Raw genomic sequence first — 22,221 nt, 5'->3', positions numbered from 1 at the left:
GGTCAAAAATGACTCCAAGGTTTCTCACAGTGTTACTGGAGGCCAAGGTAATGCCATCCAGAGTAAGAATCTGCTTAGATACCATATTTCTAAGATTTTCAGGGCCGAGTACAATAACTTCAGTTTTATCTGAATTAAGAAGCAGAAAGTTAGCGGCCATCCAGGTCTTTATGTCTTTAAGACATTCCTGCAGTTTAACTAATTGGTCTGTGATACCTGGCTTCATGGATAGATAGACCTGCGTGTCATCTGCATAGCAGTGAAAATTTATGCTATGTCTTCTAATGATGCTGCCTAAGGGAAGCATGTATAATGTAAATAGAATTGGTCCTAGCACTGAACCCTGTGGAACACCATAATTGACCTTAGTGTCTGAAGAGGACTCTCCATTTACATGTACAAATTGGAGTCTATTAGATAGATATGATACAAACCACTGCAGTGCAGTACCTGTAATACCTACAGCATGTTCTAATCGCTCTAATAGGATATTATGGTCAACAGTATCGAACGCTGCACTGAGGTCTAGCAGGACAAGCACAGAGATGAGTCCACTGTCAGAGGCCATAAGAAGATCATTTGTAACCTTCACTAAAGCTGTTTCTGTGCTGTGCTGAGCTCTGAAACCTGACTGAAACGCTTCAAATAAGCCATTCCTCTGCAGATGATCTGTTAGCTGTTTGACAACTACTCTTTCAAGGATTTTTGATATGAAAGGAAGGTTGGAGATTGGCCTATAATTAGCTAAGACAGCTGGGTCTAGAGATGGCTTTTTAAGTAAAGGTTTAACTACAGCCACCTTGAAGGCCTGTGGTACATAGCCGATTATTAGAGATAGGCTGATCATATTTAAGATTGAAGCATTAATTAATGGCAGGACTTCTTTGAGCAGTTTTGTAGGAATGGGGTCTAAAAGACACGTTGATGGTTTGGAGGAATTAATTATTGAAGTTAACTCAGAAAGATCAATTGGAGAAAAAGAGTCTAACTTAACATTGATGGTACTAAAAGTAGCTGTAGATAATGTTACATCTGTGGGATGATTATTGGTAATTTTTTCTCTAATGATAAAAATTTTATTTGTGAAGAAGTTCATGAAGTCATTACTAGTTAACGTTAAAGGGATTGTTGGCTCAGTAGAGCTCTGACTTTTTGTCAGCCTGGCTACAGTGCTGAAGAGAAACCTGGGGTTGTTCTTATTTTCTTCAATCAGTGATGAATAGTAAGATGTTCTGGCTTTGCGGAGAGCTTTCTTATAAAGGAGCAAACTATTTCTCCAGGCTAAATGATGATCCTCTAAATTTGTGACACGCCATTTCCTCTCCAGCTTACGAGTTATCTGCTTTAGGCTACGTGTTTGAGAATTATACCACGGAGTGAGGTACTTCTGATTTGAGACCTTAGTTTTCACAGGAGCTACAGTATCCAGAGTCGTACGTAGTGAGGAGGTAAAATTATTAACAAGATAATCAACCTCTGTTGGAGTAGCGTTCAGATAGCTGCTCTGCTCTATGTTGGTACAGGGCATTGAAGATGATAACAGTGGGTGGATTATATTCTTAAACTTAGTTACAGCACTTTCAGAAAGACATCTACTTTGATAAAGTCTACTCTCCACTGCTGTGTAATCAATTATTGTAAATGTAAATGTTATCAGGAAATGATCAGACAGCAGAGGGTTTTCAGGAAACACTGTTAAATGTTCAGTTTCTATGCCATATGTTAAAATGAGATCTAGAGTGTGATTAAAGTGGTGGGTGGGTTCTTTTACATTTTGAGAGAAGCCAATTGAGTCTAATAACAGATTAAATGCGATGTTGAGGCTGTCATTTTTAGCATCTACATGGATGTTAAAATCACCCACAATAATTATTTTATCTGAGCTGAGCACTAAATCAGATAAAAAGTCTGAGAAATCAGAGAGAAACTCTGTGTAAGGCCCAGGTGGACGATAGATGATAACAAGTAAGACTGGTTTCTGAGTTTTACAGCTGGGGTGGACGAGGCTAAGCATCAGGCTTTCAAATGAATTAAAAGTCTGTCTTGGTCTTTCGCTAATTAATAGGCTGGTGTGAAAATTGCTGCCACACCGCCCCTCGGCCTGTGCTTCGAGATTTCTGGTAGTTAGAATGACTCGGGGGTGTTGATTCATTTAAACTAACATACTCATCCTGCTGCAACCAGGTTTCTGTAAGGCAGAGTAAATCGATTTGTTGATCAATTATTAAGTCATGTACTAACAGAGACTTGGAGGAGAGAGACCTAATATTTAATAATCCACATTTCACTGTTTTACTCTTTGGTTCAGATGTGGATACTCTATTGTTCTTTCTTTGTGATTTTTTATGTTTAAGTTGTTTATTGCTGGTTTTTGGTTTGTTTTTTGTCTTTTTGGGAGCTGACACAGTCTCAATGGAGATGGGTTTTTGGGGGGGTAGCAGGAGGAGAGAAGCTGCAGAGAGGCGTGTAAGACTGCAACTCTGCTTCCTGGTCCCAACTCTGGATAGTCATATTTTGGGGGGTTTAATAAATTTGTCCATATTTCTAGAAATGAGAGCTGCTCCATCCAAAGTGGGATGGATGCCGTCTCTCCTAACAAGACCAGGTTTCCTCCAGAAGGTTTGCCAATTATCTATGAAGCCCACATCGTTTCTGGGACACCACTCAGACAGCCAGCAATTTAAGGAGAACATGCAGCTAAACATGTCACTCCTGGTCTGATTGGGGAGGGGACCAGAGAAAACTACAGAGTCCGACATTGTTTTGGCAAAGTTACACACCGATTCAATATTGATTTTAGTGACCTCCGATTGGCGTAACCGGGTGTCATTACTGCCGACGTGAATTATGATCTTACTGTATTTACGTTTACCCTTAGCCAGCAGTTTTAAATTTCCTTCAATGTCGCCTGCTCTGGCCCCTGGAAGACAATTGACTATGGTTGCCGGTGTCTCTAGCTTCACATGTCTGAGAACAGAATCACCAATTACCAGAGTTTGACCCCCGGCGGGTGTGTCGCCGAGTGGGGAAAAACGGTTAGACACATGAACAGGTTGGTGGTGTACCTGGGGCTTCAGTTTAAGACTATGCTTCCTCCTCACCGTCACCCAGCCGCCCTCTTTCCCCAGCTGCTTGGGGTCTGCCGGGGAACAGCTAGCGGGGCCTACGCTATCTTCGGCTGCACCAGCTACAGGGGCCTGGCTAGCTACGGGTGAATGAAGGGTGCGAAGCCGAGTCTCCAATTCAGTAATCCTGGCCTCCAGAGCTGCAAATATACTACATTTGTTACAGGTATCATTACTGCTAAAGGAGGCCGAGGAGTAGCTAAACATCTGACACAATGAGCAGGAAAGTGCAGGAGGGACAGGTGAAGTAGCCATGGTGCTAACGAGTCGGCTACGAGCTAAGCTAAGCTAGCGAAACAGTAAAGAGACAGTGAGTGAATACTTTGGCTATAAATTAGGTAGTGAGTACACAGAAAGGGTGATTCAGATGAAGCACGTTAAGATTATACTATGAAAAAGGGATGTATCAAAAGATTTAAATTAAATTGCTAAGCAGAAAAGCTACTCAGAAACACCACTGTGTTTGAGCAGGAACAGGAAGTGATACTCTACCACAAAGCAAGCGAACACCAAGTGACAGCGCCACCAATATAATTTAACATGTACTTTACAATGAACTAAACACATGACATGCTGCGCAAAGTATTCCCTTGAGCAGGTAGTAGGTACATTTATTGTCAGTATAACTCCAAAAATGGTGCTCCTGTGTGGTACCTCACAAAACAAAGAGAATTTTTTTTTCAAAGCAGTTTTATTTATTTAACTTCACTTCTGAACATATTTGGCAAGCTAATGTAACAATAATCAGTATCTATCTGTATATTATGAAAATGATTTTAAAAAAGATAATCAACTCAGGACAACCTCTCCAAATATTTCATGCACCACATAGCCACGTGACATTTTCCAAACACCTTTCAGACACAAATTAGCAAGCACAATGCAAGAAGAAAGGAAAAACTACTTCACACTCGAGTCAAGTCTCAACAAATCATGTCTGAGATCCTTCAGTTTATTTAGAAAAAAATAATTTTCTTTAGTAATCACCAGTTCACTCCAGCTAAGTTCAGTGAATAGGAAAAAAAACACTTTGGTTTCCAAACAGACTGCAATGTGGAAAGTGTGTGAGGCATTCTCAGACACAGAATTACAAAATTTTGCAAAATCAAGAAACAAATTCAGGGCTGGCAGTCAACCATAATAACCAGCTGGATGGACGTAAGCCATCTTGACACAGATTTGGAGGATAACTTTGGTCTGCTTCCTTACCGGCCTCTCTCCACACTGACAACTAGGCCTATTAAAAGGAAAATAATGGGTTGAATCTTCAGTGAAGCACCAAATCTGAGTGATCTAATTGGTTGACCTGCACGATGGAAACACATAATTACATGAAATCACATTTAGAGACAGCATAATATTTCAGGTTCTTCCCATCTTAGGAACACACTGGAACATGTCAGTTTTGCTGGTTGTTTTTCATTTTTACCCCCTCATGTTACTATTTTATGTTTTTGAAACTGGCTTTTTAAAATCGATTTTGATTTAATATTATGAATATTGAAAGAAACAGAAAATATAAAAGGGATAACAGAATTGTTGAATTGTAAGTATGAAAGCACTAATAAAAAAGCCCCAATTGAAGTCTAAGAGAATGCAACAGTTGACATCACAGTGGAAATATGAAAACTGGAGTAATGTCTTCATAAACTGCACTGTGAAGAGTGAAGAAGATAGATTAGATGAGAATTGAATATGTTTATAAATGGAGTCCTGAAACACATCTATTGGAGATTATCTATCAGAATTTCAGGAGTGGGACCACGCCTCCAAACACGCTCCTTACGGTTGTCATCTGATCCCCCAGTTCTGCAAGCTGTTCATTCTTGTTTACGTGCCTCACCCTCCCTCCGTGTTCTCAATTCTTTAACTTCTTCACACTTATTCAGTGCATGGGGATCTGCCAGGCCCGGGAGTCATCGCCAAACCACTTCGAGGCATTCCCCAAACCGCAGCTCAATTCATGTCCTTGCATTCACCTTTACCCACTAAACGCTGTCAAACCTAAAATGAAGAGGTCGGCCAGACTAGTGAATCCGCCCTTTGGAGGACATATGTATGACAACAGAACATTAATCATGTTCTTGATAACTGGAGGTTCTGGGTGCATGCTGTGTGGCAGGTGGTGGGCCAGAACCATCTCCCAGGCATCCACCAGATGGACATTCAATCCTTTGAATATAGCCTTGAGTGCCTTTAGCCGCTGAAAAGTGTACCAGTCGCTGTGGACAAATGCACCAAGAATTGTTGTATAAGGTTTGGGGTTTCCAGTCCGAATGACAACCACTGTGCCTGGAGCCCTGGACAGTAGCCGTACCACTGCACTGCGGATGGACATCAGTCGACGGATGTAGAACCCAATAGGGAAAGTGTCAAAGTGTGCCCAGATGCCAAAAACTACTACAGTGTTACTGCCTCCAACCACATTGTCCAGCTCATTGGCAATATAATGCAGCTCCATGGATGGGACACTGACAGTACGTATAGGAGGACCGTGGGCGCGGAACATCACAAAGATGTTATTTGTATAGTCCAGGGCCATTAAAGGTCCGATTGATTTGTGGCTATGAAGGTTAAACTCCTTTAGATCTAAAAGAATTCCAAAGAGAATAAGTTAAACTACATAAATAAAATAGTGTAAATAAAATATTGTTGTTTGCCAGGTTTACAGAGCAGCTACCTGGCAGTGCTGCATTAAGGTACTCAAACCACTGCCTCATTGTGGAGTCTCCATACATATAGACCTGCTTTCCTTTCAGACACTGAGTGATGGCTGAGGAAGTGTTGAACTGATGAACGGTGGTCCCACCTAGTGCTCGCCACACACCCTGGTAGTAATAGCCAGAGGGTTCAGACTCCACACTGCTGCTGTTCACCTCTAACTGACCTGGTAAGCAGTAAAACAGACAATTGTGTGTGTTTTTTACTTAATATGAAAAAGAAACAAACAAAGTCTATTCTTAACCTGTCTGTAGCAATAAAACTTAAAATCTGGACAAAGTAATGCTTTTTTTTTTCTTTCTCATTTTGATTTCATAAAACATCTGGTCAATGTCATTTTCTGATCTTCCACAATGGAATTGTATTAAATATGTTTAGGACTCTCTTTTGATTCTCCAACCGATCAATACAAATGCACTACCCTTGAGATTAACGCATGAGTGCATGTACAGCCAGCACCCAATAAATTACCACAGTACTGCAGTAGTTTAAAAGCTACAACTAAAATCATACCACAGATACTGTACCTCCCTCTGTATAACCGCACACTTCTTCGAGTTGGCTGTGAGCCCTGCCTGCCTCAGAGACTAAAGGACCTGCAGCACATGCTGCACCCAGGTGTCACTGTGGATGATGACATCATCCAAGTAGGCAGCATATGCAGTGTGCAGACACAGCACCTGGTCGATGAGGTGCCATTGCGGTCAATTTGTCAATGGTGAGTGAGAAAGAGAGCTCTGCTGTCCTACACTGGAACACCATCAAATCATTGGTTCAGGTATCCATCTGTTCTCTCCTGCAGTTAGGTCGAAAGGCAGGGTATACCCTCGACATGTCGCCAGTCTGTCACAGGGCTAACACATTGAAGACGAACAACCATTTACACACAGATTCACACACACATTCACTATTATGGGCAATTTAGAATGACCAATTAACTGAACCCTACATACTGCATGTCTTTGGACTGTGGGAGGAAGCCGCAGTACCTGGAAAGAACCAATGCAAACACAGGGAGAACATGCAAAGTCCAGACAGAAAGGCCACAGCCATGTGTTGGAATCGAACTCAGGACCTTTTTACCTTCTTGCTAATCCACCCACCACCATGCTGCCTCGTTCAGGTATGTTGGTGAAAATCAACTCTCAGGACTTACCACGATTCACTGATCACATTTACTTGATGGACCAATACATCATGTTCACCAGGGAAAAAGGTGTCAGGTTAGCCTTCTTGGACTGTGAGGCTTCCACGAGTGATGAGGGACATTTAAAAGTTGATGTGTACCATAAACTAACCCACACAGATAAGTATTTAAAGTTTGACCATTGGAGCACAAACTGTGTGTCATCGCACTACGACACAGAGCGAACACCATCCCCACAGAGAGGGCAGGGAAAATACAGAGATGAAGATTAAGATATAGATGTCAGTGGTAAGATTTGTATTTTTACCTTTCTGTTTTGGAAAAACAGTGACATTGGCAGGTCCTGAAGCTGGAATGGAGACTTTCATGTTTACGCCGCTGAGGAAAGTACACACAATAAAATCTTTTCACAAAAATTGGAAAGTATTAAAATGATTTTTAAACTAGAGACATATTAAATACAGTCAATCAAATTCAAATTTTTATCATTGTCATATTTAGGTAACAATGGCACACAACTACTAACAATTAAAATTTTAGGCTCAGTAGGCAGCAAAAATAGCTTGAGTTATAAACTACCAATCATTAAGCTTCAGACAACATAGAGAAAATATGGAACATTTTTCCAGGTAGCAAGCTACATAGTTCCCTCTCTAGCAAATATTAAAAAGTGAGGGGATTTATTTCATGTGTTTTGAAAGCATTTGCAAAGTAGCACTTATTTTCCTTGCATTAATTTTTGATTTTAGTAACTCTAGAAATTTAACACTACAGGTAATGCTCACCTCTGAAAAAGCTTCTCCATGGTTGTCAGGCTTGCTTTAGAACCTCCATTGTAGTTGCTGGTCCTGGTGTCACAACTCATATTTGCTGGCTTATAGCAGAACCATGGCTCACCTGTACGTAAATCTGTGTAGTTGCACACAGGTTCGGTTGGACGTAAACATACGTTGCAGGTGGTTGTTCTAGTGAGCAAGCTCGAGCGGAACTGACTCTTGAAGTAGATCCTGTCGGGTTCTTCTATGTTCACCCTGCGCAGCTCTGTGACTGCCTCACTGGGATGAACCAGTGTCACCTGGTAGAATAAATAATCAAAGTTTTGAAATTTGGGCCTCACAGAAGTATAAATAACATGGATCTGGCACATGGAACTGTTAAATATTATTAAGCAAGACAGAACTTCATTGTGCTACAGTAAATGTGAAGTTGTTGATATAAATAGTCCCTGCAGGCCAGGATAGGTCTGAACCTTTGATCTGGCACCAGGAAGCGCCTCGTCTCCTGAAGTGTCACCTCTTATTCCTGTGACCACTAGCTTTCTGTACTCTGAGGCTTCCCACATCCTGGGGAGACCACACGTCCATGAATCCACGCACAACCTGAGCCACTTGCACACACCTGTGGGTCCTGTGCACCTTGACCCTGAAGGTGAGCCTGAGCCTGTTTCCCATTCCAGATGAGTTCAAGCCTCCCATATCTTTTGAGCCTGAGTCTCCACCTCCACTGCTCGTCATCTGCCAAGTTTCCCATGCCACATAATTTCCTTAGGGATTAAGTAAGTATCTTGAATGTGAAGGGATTCTGTCTTGCCTCCTCCATCATTGAGTTGTTGTATTGTAATATACAACTCAATACATACACTTATTTTATTCTCTAGCTATCAACATAAAGAATGGCCCTTGACCACTAAGATACACACATTTTATTATATTTTAGTTTTAGTTTTTTTATTTCTATTTTATTATTGCTAGTCTTATTGTTTTTTGTTATTATTTTTTTCTTTTTATTTCATTATCATTTCAGTTGATGCAACAATAAACTTCACAAATATGGGATAAATTAAGCATTCCTATCTTAAATCTGCTAGAAACTACAAAGACATAGCAACAACCCTAGTACAACAACTCTACAATAAAAATTAAAAGTTTTATCATCACCTCAACCTCTGCACTTCCTTCCCAGAGTAAAGAGAATACAGCAGAGTAGGAACCATTGAGATGATCCACCACTTGTCCTGCAACACCAGCACCAAGGGTGGGGTTGTGCAGCCGGGCAAGTAAGACGTCTCCCCCATACTTCTTTGGACGGCCCATCAAGTCATGTATTTTGATCAGGGCCTCCAGTTTATCCCCTATTTGCCACTGTCCCTCTCTCTTCCTGGGGAGAATGGTGAAGGTGCTGTGGGCTGGATCACTGCTGCTGTTCATAAAAAGAGGTGATGGTAAAGATGGGGTTTCAGGCCAAGCAATGGACTCTAGCAGAAGTTGTTCTTCAAGAGTCTCCTCAGGGGACAGTGGTTTTAACTTGCAGAAGTTGTGATGTATGTCAACAGGTTGAGTTACAATGGCAGCTCTTGGGTAGGGGATGATGTAGGTGGTGTTTATTTTCTTCTGAAACTGGAAAAGGGAGATAGCATGGCAGTTATATAAATGCTTCAAAAAAAAGAAGTCTGTGTTTAGTTTAAAACACAACATAATGAATGATTCGTCTCTACATGCCATTTCCTGCTTTCACTATCTTACTTGCAGTGTATAATGCATGTCAGCTGAATTTTCCAGAGGAACCACCCGAGGGATTAATAAAGTTTTATCTAATCTCCCATTTTTAAGTAAGATTATTGAAAAAGCATTTTCTCAACAGCTCAATTACTTCTTAAAACAGAATAACTGCTATGATGCCTTCCAGTCAGGTTTTAGACAGAACCACAGCACTGAAAGATGTCTGTGAAGGTTCTCAGTCATCCAGGTCATCGTAGTTGAAGGAGCTTGGAAAGAAAAGCGTCTGGACTTCTTTAAGTTGCTTGAAGACGTTTCACCTCTCATCCGAGAAGCTTCTTCAGTTCTAAGGTCAAATGGCCGAGAGTCCCAGATTTAAACCCAGTGGGAGTATCCCCCCAAAGAGGGACAAAGGACCCCCTGGTGATCCTCTAATCACATGAGCCAAGGTGTGAAAGTGGGTGTGGGACCTAATCAGTCAGGGTTTCGGGTGAGCTCATTGTGAAACCTGGCCCCACCCTATCATGTGAATTCCTGAGGTCAGATGGCCCAGGATGTGAGTGGGCGTTAAGGCATCTGGGGAGGGAACTCAAAACTGGATTATAGATGGCAGACAGTTGGTGTCGTAAACCACCGCCTCTGTTCAAATGCCAATGTTCACATTTTGGACAGAGAGGACAGATGGTTTGAAAGAGGAGTGAAAGAGGCCATCTATGTCCACTGTGAGTGACCATCTTTGAACAGAGGCGGTGGTTTACGACACCAACTGTCTGCCATCTATAATCCAGTTTTGAGTTCCCTCCCCAGACGCCTTAACGCCCACTCACATCCTGGGCCATCTGACCTCAGGAATTCACATGACAAGATGGGGCCAGGTTTCACAATGAGCTCACCCGAAACCCTGGCTGATTGGGACCCACACCCGCTTTCACACCTTGGCTCATGTGATTAGAGGATCACCAGGGGGTCCTTTTGTCCCTCTTTGGGGGGATACTCCCACTGGGTTTAAATCTGGGACTCTCGGCCATTTGACCTTAGAACTGAAGAAGCTTCTCGGATGAGAGGTGAAACGTCTTCAAGCAACTTAAAGAAGTCCAGACGCTTTTCTTTCCAAGCTCCTTCGACCACAGCACTGAAACCGCTCTGACCAAAGTGTTTAATGACATATGTCTGAACACAGACAGTGGAACAATGTCAGTCTTAGTTTTACTGGATCTCAGTGCAGCATTTGATACAGTTGACCACAACATATTACTCAAACGACTGGAGAACTGGGCAGGTCTTTCAGGAACTGTACTAAACTGGTTCAAAACATACTTAGAAAACAGGAAATACTTTGTATCAATAAGTAACTTCACATCTGAGCAGACAAGTATCACATGTGGAGTTCCCCAAGGTTCCATCTTGGGACCCCTTCTGTTTAACATTTACATGCTCCCACTGGCACAGATTATAAAGAACAACAAAATAAACTATCATAGCTACGCAGATGACACACAAATATATATCACAATGTCACCAGGAGACCGAGGCCCTGTACAGGCTCTTGGTAAATGCATTGAGGAAATTAATGACTGGTTGTGCCACAATTTTCTCCAGCTAAACAAACATAAAACTGAGGTAATAGTCTTTGGTGCCAAAGAAAAACGTTTACAGGTCACCAGAGAACTTCAATCTATACACCTAAAAACCACAAACCAGGCGAGAAATTTGGGTGTAGTGATGGATGTAGACCTAAACTTAGAAAAACACATTAAGACAATAACAAAATCAGCTTACTATCACCTCAAGAATATTTCAAGGATAAAATATCTGATGTCTCAACTGGACCTGGAAAAACTAGTCCATGCATTCATCTTTACTAGGCTTGATTACTGTAACAGCATCTTTACAGGTCTACCTAAAAAATCAGTCAGACAACTACAGCTCATTCAGAACTCTGCTGCTAGAGTCCTCACTAAGACCAAAAAAGTGGACCACATCAGTCCAACTCTGAGGTCTTTACACTGGCTGCCTGTCCGTCAGAGGATAGACTTTAAAGTTCTGATGCTGGTCTATAAAGCTCTGAATGGTTTAGGACCAAAATACATCAGTGACCTCCTGACCCAGTATGAACCTTCCAGATCCCTCAGGTCATCTGGATCCGGTCTGTTATCAGTCCTCAGAGTCAGAACCAGATACGGAGAAGCTGCATTCAGCTTTTATGCTCCTTATATCTGGAACAAACTCCCAGGAAGCCTCAGATCAGCTGAAACGCTCAGTTTATTTAAATCCAGGTTGAAGACTCACCTATTCTCAGCTGCATTTGAATAAAGCACCAAATCCACACTTAAGTTTAAATTTCAAAACCTACTTTTTAACTACTGATTTTATCTACTGTTCTGATTTTATCTACTGTTTTGATATTTGATTTTATATACTGTTTTGTTTGTTTGTTTGTTTGTTTGCTTGTTTTAATCAAATTTAAATCATGCTTTTTATTTGTTTTTGTTTTTAATGTCTCTGTAAAGCACTTTGAATCACCTTGTTGTTGAATTGTGCTATATAAATAAACTTGCCTTGCCTTGCCTAATCTAATCTTGCTCTTTATTCAATAGTCATTGAATCATTAAATTACTACTTGCAATATATTGCAATGGAAATTTCTTTTACGCTTATATATTGATCACATGTTCTGACAATAGTATATATATAGGTATTAGTTGTGTATTAAGGATAGCATAATTGTCACAGTTCAGGGTCAGTTTCGACCCAGCATTTTGAGTTCCTTATGTTTTGGTTTATTTTTGCATTTTGGAGTGTTTTGGGGTTTCACTGGTGTTTTGATTATTTATGATAAATTATATTACTGTGGTTCTGGTTTAGGGTTTTGTTCGCAGGTTTTGTGTTCTCATGTTTTGTGTGGGTTTAGTTCTGTGTCTAGTCTGCGTCCTTGTGTAGTGATCTCTTGTTTCCTGTTTTATTGTGAAGGTCTGCGTCTCATGTGAGTGTATTCAGTTTACCTCCCTTGTCTCTTCTCGTTAATTACTTCCAGCTGTGTCCCCCAGCTGTGTGTAATCTCCCTGTGTTTCTCTGAGTGTATTTAAGTCGTGTCTTCTGTCATTGTAGTTGCTGGTCCGTCTGTGTATCTACCATTCGTGTTTTTGCCCTGCTGTCCATCATCATTTACCTCTGCCCATCCTCCTTCATGTTCGTGTTCTAGTTCATGTTTAGTGGTTTAGTTGTTCTCAGTTTAGATAGTCTGCCGTCCCGTTTGCCGTTTTTCTATTTGTGTTTTGTGTTCAATAAACCACCTTCACACCTTTACAAGTGCCTGTGATTGGATCCTCCTTTATCATCTCCACATGGCTCACTTCACTCGCCGTGACAATATGTTTTTTCTACTTTATTCCACACAGATGCTTTTCTGTGTGTATATGCATATGCCAATATACGCATATAGATATACATACATGCATGCATGTACGTGTGATGTGTGTGAGCTCTCGTCGATGTGGCCAGCTTACAACACACCAGGATGTGTAAATGGGGGCCGGATAGTTAGTGAGTCTGTAGGCGTCCTTCCAGGTGGTCTGGGTGAAAACTATTTTTGTATGTTAAAGAAACGTGGTATGATAGGTCAAAAAAGTACATTTAAAAAGGGGGGAGGGGGAGGGGGAAAAAGAGAGTGGTTTTCTTGAAAATGGTTTCCTCAGCGTGAACCGATTTAAAAAGGTGGAAGAGCAGTTGGGGGCGGAAGAAAAAGAAATATTTGTAACCAACGTGACATCATGAGATTTAAGAGAAACAAAACAATAAACAAAATGACTAGCCATAAAGATCATGGGGCCCTCTGTTTCATGAAATATTTTCACCATTATTACTGTTTTACTTCATCATAAAAGTACCACGTATTTAGTTGCATCACTTTGACATTTCAGAAAATACAGATGTCTGGAAAAAATTATTATTTGTCAAAATTATCCCAGAAGACTGCTAGTATCATACATTTGGATAATTTTGAAAATAAAATACCAGACCATGTCATTTTGAATTCATTGTAAAACAGCATATTCAGTATATAAACATCATTTCTTGTTAATAGTCATAGTTGTTTTACCTGACAATATTATTTATTTATTATTATTCATCTAAACATATTCAACCTAAAACCGTTTTCTAGAATGTGTCACGGCACTCGGTCTGGTGACCCTGTGTTTGTGTTTTTGATTTAAATTGTATTCTTTGAATAATTGTTTTCTGTTTGTGTTGTATTTATAGTTTCTGGTTTGCTGTTCTGTTTCTGTGTCTCCCCTGTGATCCTGGTGTTGTCTCTCTGGTGAAGGTTTTGTTCTGTAGTCTTTTTATATCACTATTTTTCTCTCTGTGTTGTATGCTTGTCTTTGTTCTCTGTTGCTACACCTTCTCTGTGTTCCAGTTATTTTTGTCTCTGTACTTCATGTTTCCTCTGTTCCCAAATCTTCCATGTTTCCACATCTCAGTGTCTAGTCTGCATCTTTATGAATGTCATGCTTCCTGTTTTATTTTGATAGTCACTGTCCCATGTGCAGTGTATCTAGTTTTGCTTTCCCCTGTCTCACTATAGCTGTGTCCCAATCCAGCGACCGCACGCTTCGTAGTACGTAGTTGGGCTTCATTTCTGTACTGAGCAGTCGTTTTAAGATTAGTTAGTAAATAACAATTAGCTTATGTTGTTCATGAGACTAAAGTCATCTCACTTTGGTAATGTAAATATAATATGGCCAATATTAAAGTTATTATTAGATTATTATGATATATTACAGCAGTGAATATGAACTCTGTGTCAAATACTGAGCTTCAAAAAGATTCAAGTTGCAGTTATTTATATTTCCTATCACCTTAAATCTTCACTCACAGACAAGTATCTTTGACAGTGTATATATAGATGTATTATGCATAAGAGACAAATATTGTTCGTTTAATATGTTGGCATTAATACATTTGGCTCAATGCTTACATATATGTGTAAAAAGGAAATGTACGAGCTGTGATAACTGTGTCTGATAAATGAAGAGTAGACTGATATATTAAATATTCCTTTATTGGGTGAGAAAATCAGACCATGTCATAACTGCTTTAAGTCATACAGAATAGATATCAGAGCCTTAAACAGGCTGACTTCTGCTAAATGGGTCAAACTGGGCTGAAAGTATACAAACACAGAAGATCCTCATAGAATATCATGTAACACCATAATAATGGATTGGATTTATATAGCGCTTTTCGAGACCCTCAAAGCGCTTTACAATTCCATTATTCATTCACTCTCGTTCAAACACACTTTAAAGTCCGTTTGGCTCGACACCACCGAACAGAGGCAGCAATATAACATAGCTAGCATTAACAGTGCAGTGAATCCTGCTTGTGCCGTGATATTCAGGACTGCAAACCGAGCAGCATCACCGACTTTCAGCTTGTTGTGTTTGTGGATATATGACTGACTTTAATTATCCATAAAATCATCACATTCTCTGTAAGATTAAGATCAACTAGTAAACGGCGTATATTTTAAAGTAAAGGCTTTAAAACCAAGTTAACGCTGAAAGTACAAACATCGCTAATGCCACATAACTTTGCCGATATGTGGCCAACAGTAATGTTTTAATGTTCTTCATTATTAAACATTACCACATAAATAAGTGACTTAATATTCAGTACTTACTTTTAAAAATTGATCGTAAATTCAACTGGAAGCCAGTATTAGGAGGCCAGAACTGGAGTAATATGCTCAAATTTTCTTTTAACAGTTAAAAATGGTGCAGCAGCATTCTACACCAGTTGCTGGCCTGACATAGCACCCTGGCCAACCCCTATTAAAAGGGAGTTGCCTGAGGTTATAAAGCATGGATGACAGTTTCCAAGTCACGCCTGAAAAGAAAAGGTTTAACCTTCAACAGACGTCTGAGGTGATAGAATGAAGATTTCACCACCCCATTAACATGACCATCGAAACTACGGGTAAGTGCAGAATCGATTTTTACCGCAAGATTAGTAACCGAGTTCTTCAGGTAAGGAGTGAGAGCAGCAAAGTCAACTTCTGGGGTACCAGAGGAACAACTGGGACTGAATAAAATTGCTTCCTTTTTATGTTCATTAAAATTTTAAAAATTTATAGCCATCCATGATCTAATATCGCTAAGACAATCAAGCAAGAGTCCAATCAAGGAGCTATCAGAGTGACTAAAAGGTAGATAAAGCTGGCAATCATGAGCATATAGACGAAATGAAATTTTGAGTTTTCGGAAGATCGCACCTAGTGGCAGGAGATACAATGAAAACAGTAATGGCCCAAGAATAGATCCCTGTGGTACACCACATGGCAGAGGGGCCACAGAGGATGAAGCCAAACCTAATATAACACAAAAGCTCCTGTTAGAGAGATATGATTTTATTATTTTAAGCTGGAAATTCCTCAATGCTCTAGTCAGGAGATCAGCAGGTCATGATCCACTGTGTCATATCCAGCAAAACAAGCAATACATGTTTACCACAGTACGTTGCTAACAAAATGTCATTTATAACTCTTATAAGAGCTGTCTTCATGCTGCGAAATGGCCTAAAGCCAGTCTGAAGAGCTTCTGGGATTTGAAAATCATTTAGATAGTCAATCAGCTGAGTGTGAGCAATCTTTTGCAGGATCTTACTCAGAAAAGGAAGCTTAGAGATTTGGTTTCTTAAGTAAAAGGTAGATACTGCGTTCTTAAACTCCTTTGGTACTTGACCAGACAAGAGGCTGGTATTGATTAAGAGCTTCCAGGGAGAAGTGCAGCCCGTCATTTTTCACATCATCTAGTCTTTATGGGCAATGTTGCTGACTCTAGTTGAGTAAAATCAGTTAGCCAAGGACTGGTCTTGGGTTTACACTGTAAAGTCCAGATGAACGAGTAATCCATCTGAGGTGGACTACTCAGACGACGGGACAAAAGTTGGTCAAACAGTGTAGAAAAATGCTCGGCAGTATCTGAGCCGAAGGCACGACAGTGTGGGACAGGTGCAACCTGTTTAATCACAGGACTAAGAGGAACAATGTCAAATAAAATGGGCATATGGTCAGAGAATACAGTATCCTCGACATGTAAGTTACAGACACATAACTCATATGATAGCACAGTCCAATGTGTGACCTTGTTCTTGAGTGGCACCTTTAACAGATTAAACAAGATTAAAAGAGTTCACTAAGTCCATTAAGTCCTTAGCCAGGGGCTTCCCTGGGCACCAGCCTTGAATCCAGGATCTGGTCATAGCGTGATGCACAGTAAGCAAGAAAGCCAGAAAACTCTCATAAAAAAATTATTTTTCTTATTATATCTAGGAGGATAGTGAACTATTGCACAATTCACAGCAGTGATGGCGAGTGGCCCAGTTCACACACACAAAGTTCAAAGCTGGTGTAGCGTGTCAGTGAGGATAGCTGCTTAAAATCGAAGTGTGCTTTAAAAACAACAGCCAACACCCCGCCGTGACTTGGAGTGCTAAAATAATCACAGCCAGCTTGCAGTAGTTCAGAAAAGGCGCTTAACTCACCAGGTGAAGTCCAAATTTCAGTCAGACACAGGAAATCCAATGCATGGGAAGAAAAAAAAAATCCTTCAAAGTGAAGGTCTTACTTGGCACCGATCTTGCATTTATTAAACCCAACCTGAGGGGTACTGGGTCGGAGACTTCTCAGGCAGTGACAACCCAATCCACCAGTCAAAGGTTTGATCAATCCACCCCCCGCCAAGGCAGATGCTGAAGAGGGAAGGATCCAAGAGGGCTCCTCTCGATAGAGCTGACAACAGAAACCAAGCAGGAGTCCACAGGGACCAGAGCATGCGATGGCAGCAGGATTCGTGGAAAAGATTGACGAATCATGGGGAAGGTAAGAAATCCAGATTCTCAGCTTAGCGCGGCAACCTCCACGGGTATCCTGTCTCTTGCGTTGCTTCCGTGTAGATGTTGGCTGCGGTATGGGATGCTAGCACAACGTATTGCTCCCAGATAGGGAGGTAGAGAACCCTGGCTATCTTCACCAAGCCAAACTAAAACTTTGGTGGATGAACCTATTTTCAATAATGTCTGGCCATCATAGGACAGCATGGGATTGACATGTTGCACAACAATGGTTAAAAATGATATAAAGCTGAAAGTGATTACACATGCTGTGAGATAATGCTGAGAGTTTGGACAAAAATACACTGTGTACGATGTAACAGTACTTTATATACTAGTACTGTTATGATTCAGTATTATTTCTGCACACTTGGGCTCGCTTGACTATAAAAGTTGAGTGTCCACTTTAAGCTTAAATTCTCTGTAAAACTACAACATAAACATATTTTTTGAAAAACAGCAGTAGTATAGTATTAGTATAGCATTAAAAGCTGCTTCAGGCCAGCCAGAAGTCAGTCAGAAGTGCAAGCTTGATGCTGGATCCGGGCCAGACCTGTTTTTTATGAGCCTGGGCCACATAAACCAAACCACAATCAGGCCAGAGGTGGCATGCCATCACATAAACAGTGCAATCTACGCCAGGCCTGGCGCATATATGTGGATGACATACCACTTACCATGCCAGAAGTCAGCCAGCAGTGCTGGCTTGACACCAGACCTGTCTGCTATGTGGGTAGTATCTATCCAAAGCAACACTGGGTGATAAACAACTTCATATACAATACTGAATATAATGAAGATTTTAACATTAGCTTAGATTAATCATCACAATATTTATATTACTTACTCTATGAATTTTTTATTTAGTACAAATTGTTGTTTCCAAAGTGTGGTGTTGTAGTTTGCTCTACCCTGGTGGGCTATAAAGGCGGTGCAGGTGGAACATGAAGTTATTTTAATTTAAAAAAATAATTACATTTTAAAATACACTGCTGAATATAACATTTTACACACAAAACTCACAGTGTTTACAAGTGGTGAATGTGTCCCCCTCTGGATGCACAGCATACGTACATACAGTAGTCAAACTCATCCCACTGCAGCCACTGCTGTTGTTATACTGCACACTGGCAACTACATGAAACTCAAAAATCTCTTTCTAAAAGTATCAATGACAGGTGAACGGCTGTGAAATTACAACTCTTTGAAATCAGATGATTCTTTTTTATAGACCCTGAATTTTACATTGACCTTTAAAAGACTCCAACTTATCCAAGCTTGGAAACGTCACTGGGTCTCCTCCCAGTCTAACCCAGTCTAACCACCCCACCCTCTGAAGTGTAGACACACTGGTGGCCCCCCAGCTGGTTCGCTGGTCTTAAACACTACAAAGCCATCCAATTTTTAATGGTTCTATTGATATTTAATACTGGTTAGTCAGGAACATTGTCCATAAAGTTTTCTTGACTACATCACTAAATAATGAAGAGCCAGTTTTTCAGAGAATTAAATTTAGTCTTTGGTCATAACCTTATTTCAGTGGATGCCTTCATTTGATATTTCTTGTGCTTTGGGAATAGATGTAATGAATGTATGGGAAATCTACTACAAATCCATCTATTCATTTATTATATTCCAGTTGTTGAAGTGAATCACACAGATTAACAATCTGATGAACACGTTGGGGGTTCAGTATCTTGCAAAAGGATACTTGCAGACTGGAGCAGGCAGGGCTCGAACAACCAAACTTGGTATCAAAAAGTTGTACTCAAGTAAGAGTAGCATTACTTTGAAGGAGGATGTCTCAGCTATAGAAAATGGTTGGTTGGCCTCACATACAAACGTAAGCAGAAGCTTGTCAAACGTTGCTTTTGGCAGCTCCACCTAGAGCCAGTAAAAGAATCTGTAAGTTTTGCAAAACGACTTTCGTTTTCTGTCCATTAATTCTGTATGCATCCTCATTTTGTTGGAGTGAACCCTCTGTTGAGAGAAAAAATAGACCATGAAATGACATGTGACTAAGCAATTTCTATACACTTTAAAAAACAATGTTCCCATATTCTTAACCCGCCTGTCATCCTGTCATGTTCAACTATTTGGGGTGGGTGATGAACACGACCGGAGGGTTAAACTAGCACAAAAAAACCCCCATTTTTCACCACCAAATTCAGTTAAGTGGGCTGTTCAGTGAGTGGATACCAATTCATTTCTTATGGCAGTCACTTGTGTCCAGAAACACCACAGATGTAGCAATGTTGATTAAAACACTCAAAATTCAATGAAAAAGGTGATCATCACTTCAAGTGCATGTTCAAGTGCATAGTGTGGAGGATATCATTAGGCATCAGGTGTAAAACACAATATTTATTAGTGCTTTAAGTTGTGTTGACCCGAAGACGATAGGAAGGGAAGAGAAACAAAGTCGTGCCTACATTACATGTGTGTCTGCTAAAAAAAAAAAAATCCAGATAAAGGTCAAAACAAGAACTTATGCAAGGCTTAGCAGTGCTAGTCAATAGATTCTCCTTCAAAAAAAAGTTTAGCTTTTCTTCTTTATTAACTTCTACACCTTATAACTGTACTTCTCTGAAGCAAGAGTCAGGACAAAAAGTCACTTGTGGAAAAAAGAAAAATATTAAAACGGCTTAATTACTAATGTAGTTTCTAGTAGAAAGGGGGTGATTTTGGATATGCGCTTTTTAAAAAAAAAAAATCATCTAATTTCTAATATGGGCAAGGCCTAAGACTGTGATTCTATAACCCACGGGTGTCAAGCTCCAGTCCTCGAGGGCCAGTGTTCTGAAACTATTAAACATGTCCTCACTTCGACACACCGAATAAAATTATTAGGTCATTAGCAAGACTCCATAGTACTTGACTGCATGCTGAAGTGGCAATTCAGCCATTTAAATCGTGTGTTGGATTATGGACACATCAAAAAGTTGCAGTACACCGACTCTCAAGGAATCAAGCTCGACACAGCCGCTGTAAAACTGACATCCACTTAACCACAGCTAAAAAAGAAATTTAGAGCAAACTTACCGCAAAATGTTTCCTCAGGTTAGATGTTGAGTTTTTGTCAGTTTGCTTTGGCTCACACAGAAGACATCGCATTATATAGCTGTCCTTTTGTACTCCCTTAAAGTGAAACATGCTTTGCATATGCGGCCAAGGGTGTTTGTCCTCTTCAGCTTTTGCGGAGACGGTTGCTTCTGCCATTTTTTTATGTGTTTCTTCTGTCCGTCTTTGTAAGTTTGAAAGGCTTAGGTTGCTTGGCCTGCCATATCTGGTCATGTGACTGCATGGCTACGTCTGATTGGTGAAAGAGTTACCGGTAGCTCCACTGGTGGCATGATCCATTATTAGTAGTATTATCCAATAAGTGAAATCAATTATTTTTTAAAAAGTAACAAGTCAAATAAGATAAGACTTTTTATGCTAATCTCAATGTTTTCTCCCGCACTACAACCCACAGTAACTAATCCATGCCCTTCTTTTGTGGACTATAACCCCATTTATGTTGTTTGTTTAAACTCCTACTGCATGACTGCCAATAAAAGTTCATTTGGTTTGGCCAAACACACACAACCTTTCCAAACCTGAAGTCTTATCCATATTTCTGAGGTCGTTTCACTGAAAACAGTCAGCTCTTACTGGACCTGAGAGTAGAAATCAGTAAAGATGGCAAACCTTTGGCTCTCCTGTCCATCACCAGTAGCTCCCTATGGCCTGTCTACCACTTAACCTTTTAATTTGATGAAAGCTTTGTCTAGACGTCACCTAGAACAGGATGGAAACTGGATCAATTTAACAGTGTGCGAACAGATTTTTTTGCTTAATGCTTAGTCTGAAACTGGATAGTAGTCAAAATTCATACAACAAATGGTTTATTCATTTTTAAATTCTCTGTTATTTATTTTATTTTATTTTATTACAGTTTTAAAGCTACAGTAGCCTACTTATAATTTGAATTTCATTAATCCCAGGTAAGACTTCATATGTTTAGAGCTGCTAGGTGTAAAGTTCATTAAACTGTGTGTTTGGTAGTAATGAATATAATTATAAAATTAAAGAAGATATTCAATTTAGTTATGTAATTTTAGTCACATTTCACATTAAATCGCTTTATTTATTTACATCTATTGTTAATACTAGCCTGTGACCTCTGTTATAAGGCTTAAACATGTTCTGCAGCTTTTTAAAGCAACACACGCAGCTGCATTGGTGGAAGTATGTTGCTTCAGGTGGGCAGAAGGTCAAAACAACAACTGCCTAATCAGGCTACCTGATCACTCCATGATTTTAATGATTCTATTCTATTCTATTTAAAACAGAACTAAAAGTATAGCACAATTGCTATACTTTAATCGATTCTGTAAATTTGCTAAATCTCAGTTACAGTTATTACACAACACAGTACTGAATACTAGCCTTATTAGCCATGTTGTGCAACTCTGATCAACAGATCAACAAAGCTGATAAAAGAGAGGCTAACTCACCATTTCAAACTGAATGAAGAGATGAAATAACAGGGAAACGGCAGATATCATCCTGGCAAATGTAATGATAACGATGAAACGGTAAAAATCCTCTCGGTTTGGTCCCTCAGAAATGTTTAAACAGGCAATTTTTTAAGGCATAAATGTCTCGAAATAAGCTGCAGCTACAGAGAGTTATTCTCTCTGTTAGGGAGCAACGTGCGGTCTCTTCTGCCCACTGATGTCGTCCCCAATCAATCATCAGCTTGTCTGTGTGGACACATAAGTACACAAGATGATTGATCCAGCTGATGATGAAGAGGAGGGGGGAGGGGTTGTTGAAGGGCATCTGGAGAGAACCC

The 22,221-nt window shown here is 40.1% G+C and overlaps 1 protein-coding gene across 2 annotated transcripts; it reads right to left on the bottom strand.

The window, feature by feature from the left end:
- Nucleotides 1-3,797: 3,797 nt before the first annotated feature.
- LOC102077210 (NXPE family member 3) lies at nucleotides 3,798-22,134 on the bottom strand. Of its 2 annotated transcripts, none has more exons than XM_019360277.2 (6): nucleotides 21,881-22,134; nucleotides 8,931-9,389; nucleotides 7,779-8,068; nucleotides 7,301-7,371; nucleotides 5,806-6,012; nucleotides 3,798-5,714 (listed from the first exon to the last, which is right to left on the bottom strand). In XM_019360277.2, the coding sequence occupies exons 1-6, from the start codon at nucleotides 21,929-21,931 to the stop codon at nucleotides 5,107-5,109; spliced, it is 1,686 nt and encodes a 561-aa protein (XP_019215822.1). In that variant the 5' UTR covers nucleotides 21,932-22,134; the 3' UTR covers nucleotides 3,798-5,106. The 2 variants fall into 2 exon arrangements, with proteins under 2 accessions (XP_019215822.1, XP_019215823.1); XM_019360278.2 differs by having other exon boundaries at nucleotides 8,931-9,383.
- Nucleotides 22,135-22,221: the final 87 nt, after the last annotated feature.

This window comes from Oreochromis niloticus, linkage group LG3 (assembly GCF_001858045.2).
Source record: "Oreochromis niloticus isolate F11D_XX linkage group LG3, O_niloticus_UMD_NMBU, whole genome shotgun sequence".
NCBI classification, from domain to species: domain Eukaryota; kingdom Metazoa; phylum Chordata; class Actinopteri; order Cichliformes; family Cichlidae; genus Oreochromis; species Oreochromis niloticus.
Note: the sequence above shows the minus strand (reverse complement) of the source record. Positions and strands in the feature narration are given on the sequence as shown.

Excerpts from the sequence above, each read along its gene's own strand:
- LOC102077210 (XM_019360277.2), bottom strand. The coding sequence starts at position 21,931 with ATGATATCTGCCGTTTCCCTGTTATTTCATCTCTTCATTCAGTTTGAA. Across the intron at positions 7,372-7,778 it reads ATGGAGAAGCTTTTTCAGAG|CGGCGTAAACATGAAAGTCT; the intron begins GTGAGCATTACC and ends TACTTTCCTCAG. Across the intron at positions 6,013-7,300 it reads TGTTTTTCCAAAACAGAAAG|GTCAGTTAGAGGTGAACAGC; the intron begins GTAAAAATACAA and ends ACTGCTTACCAG.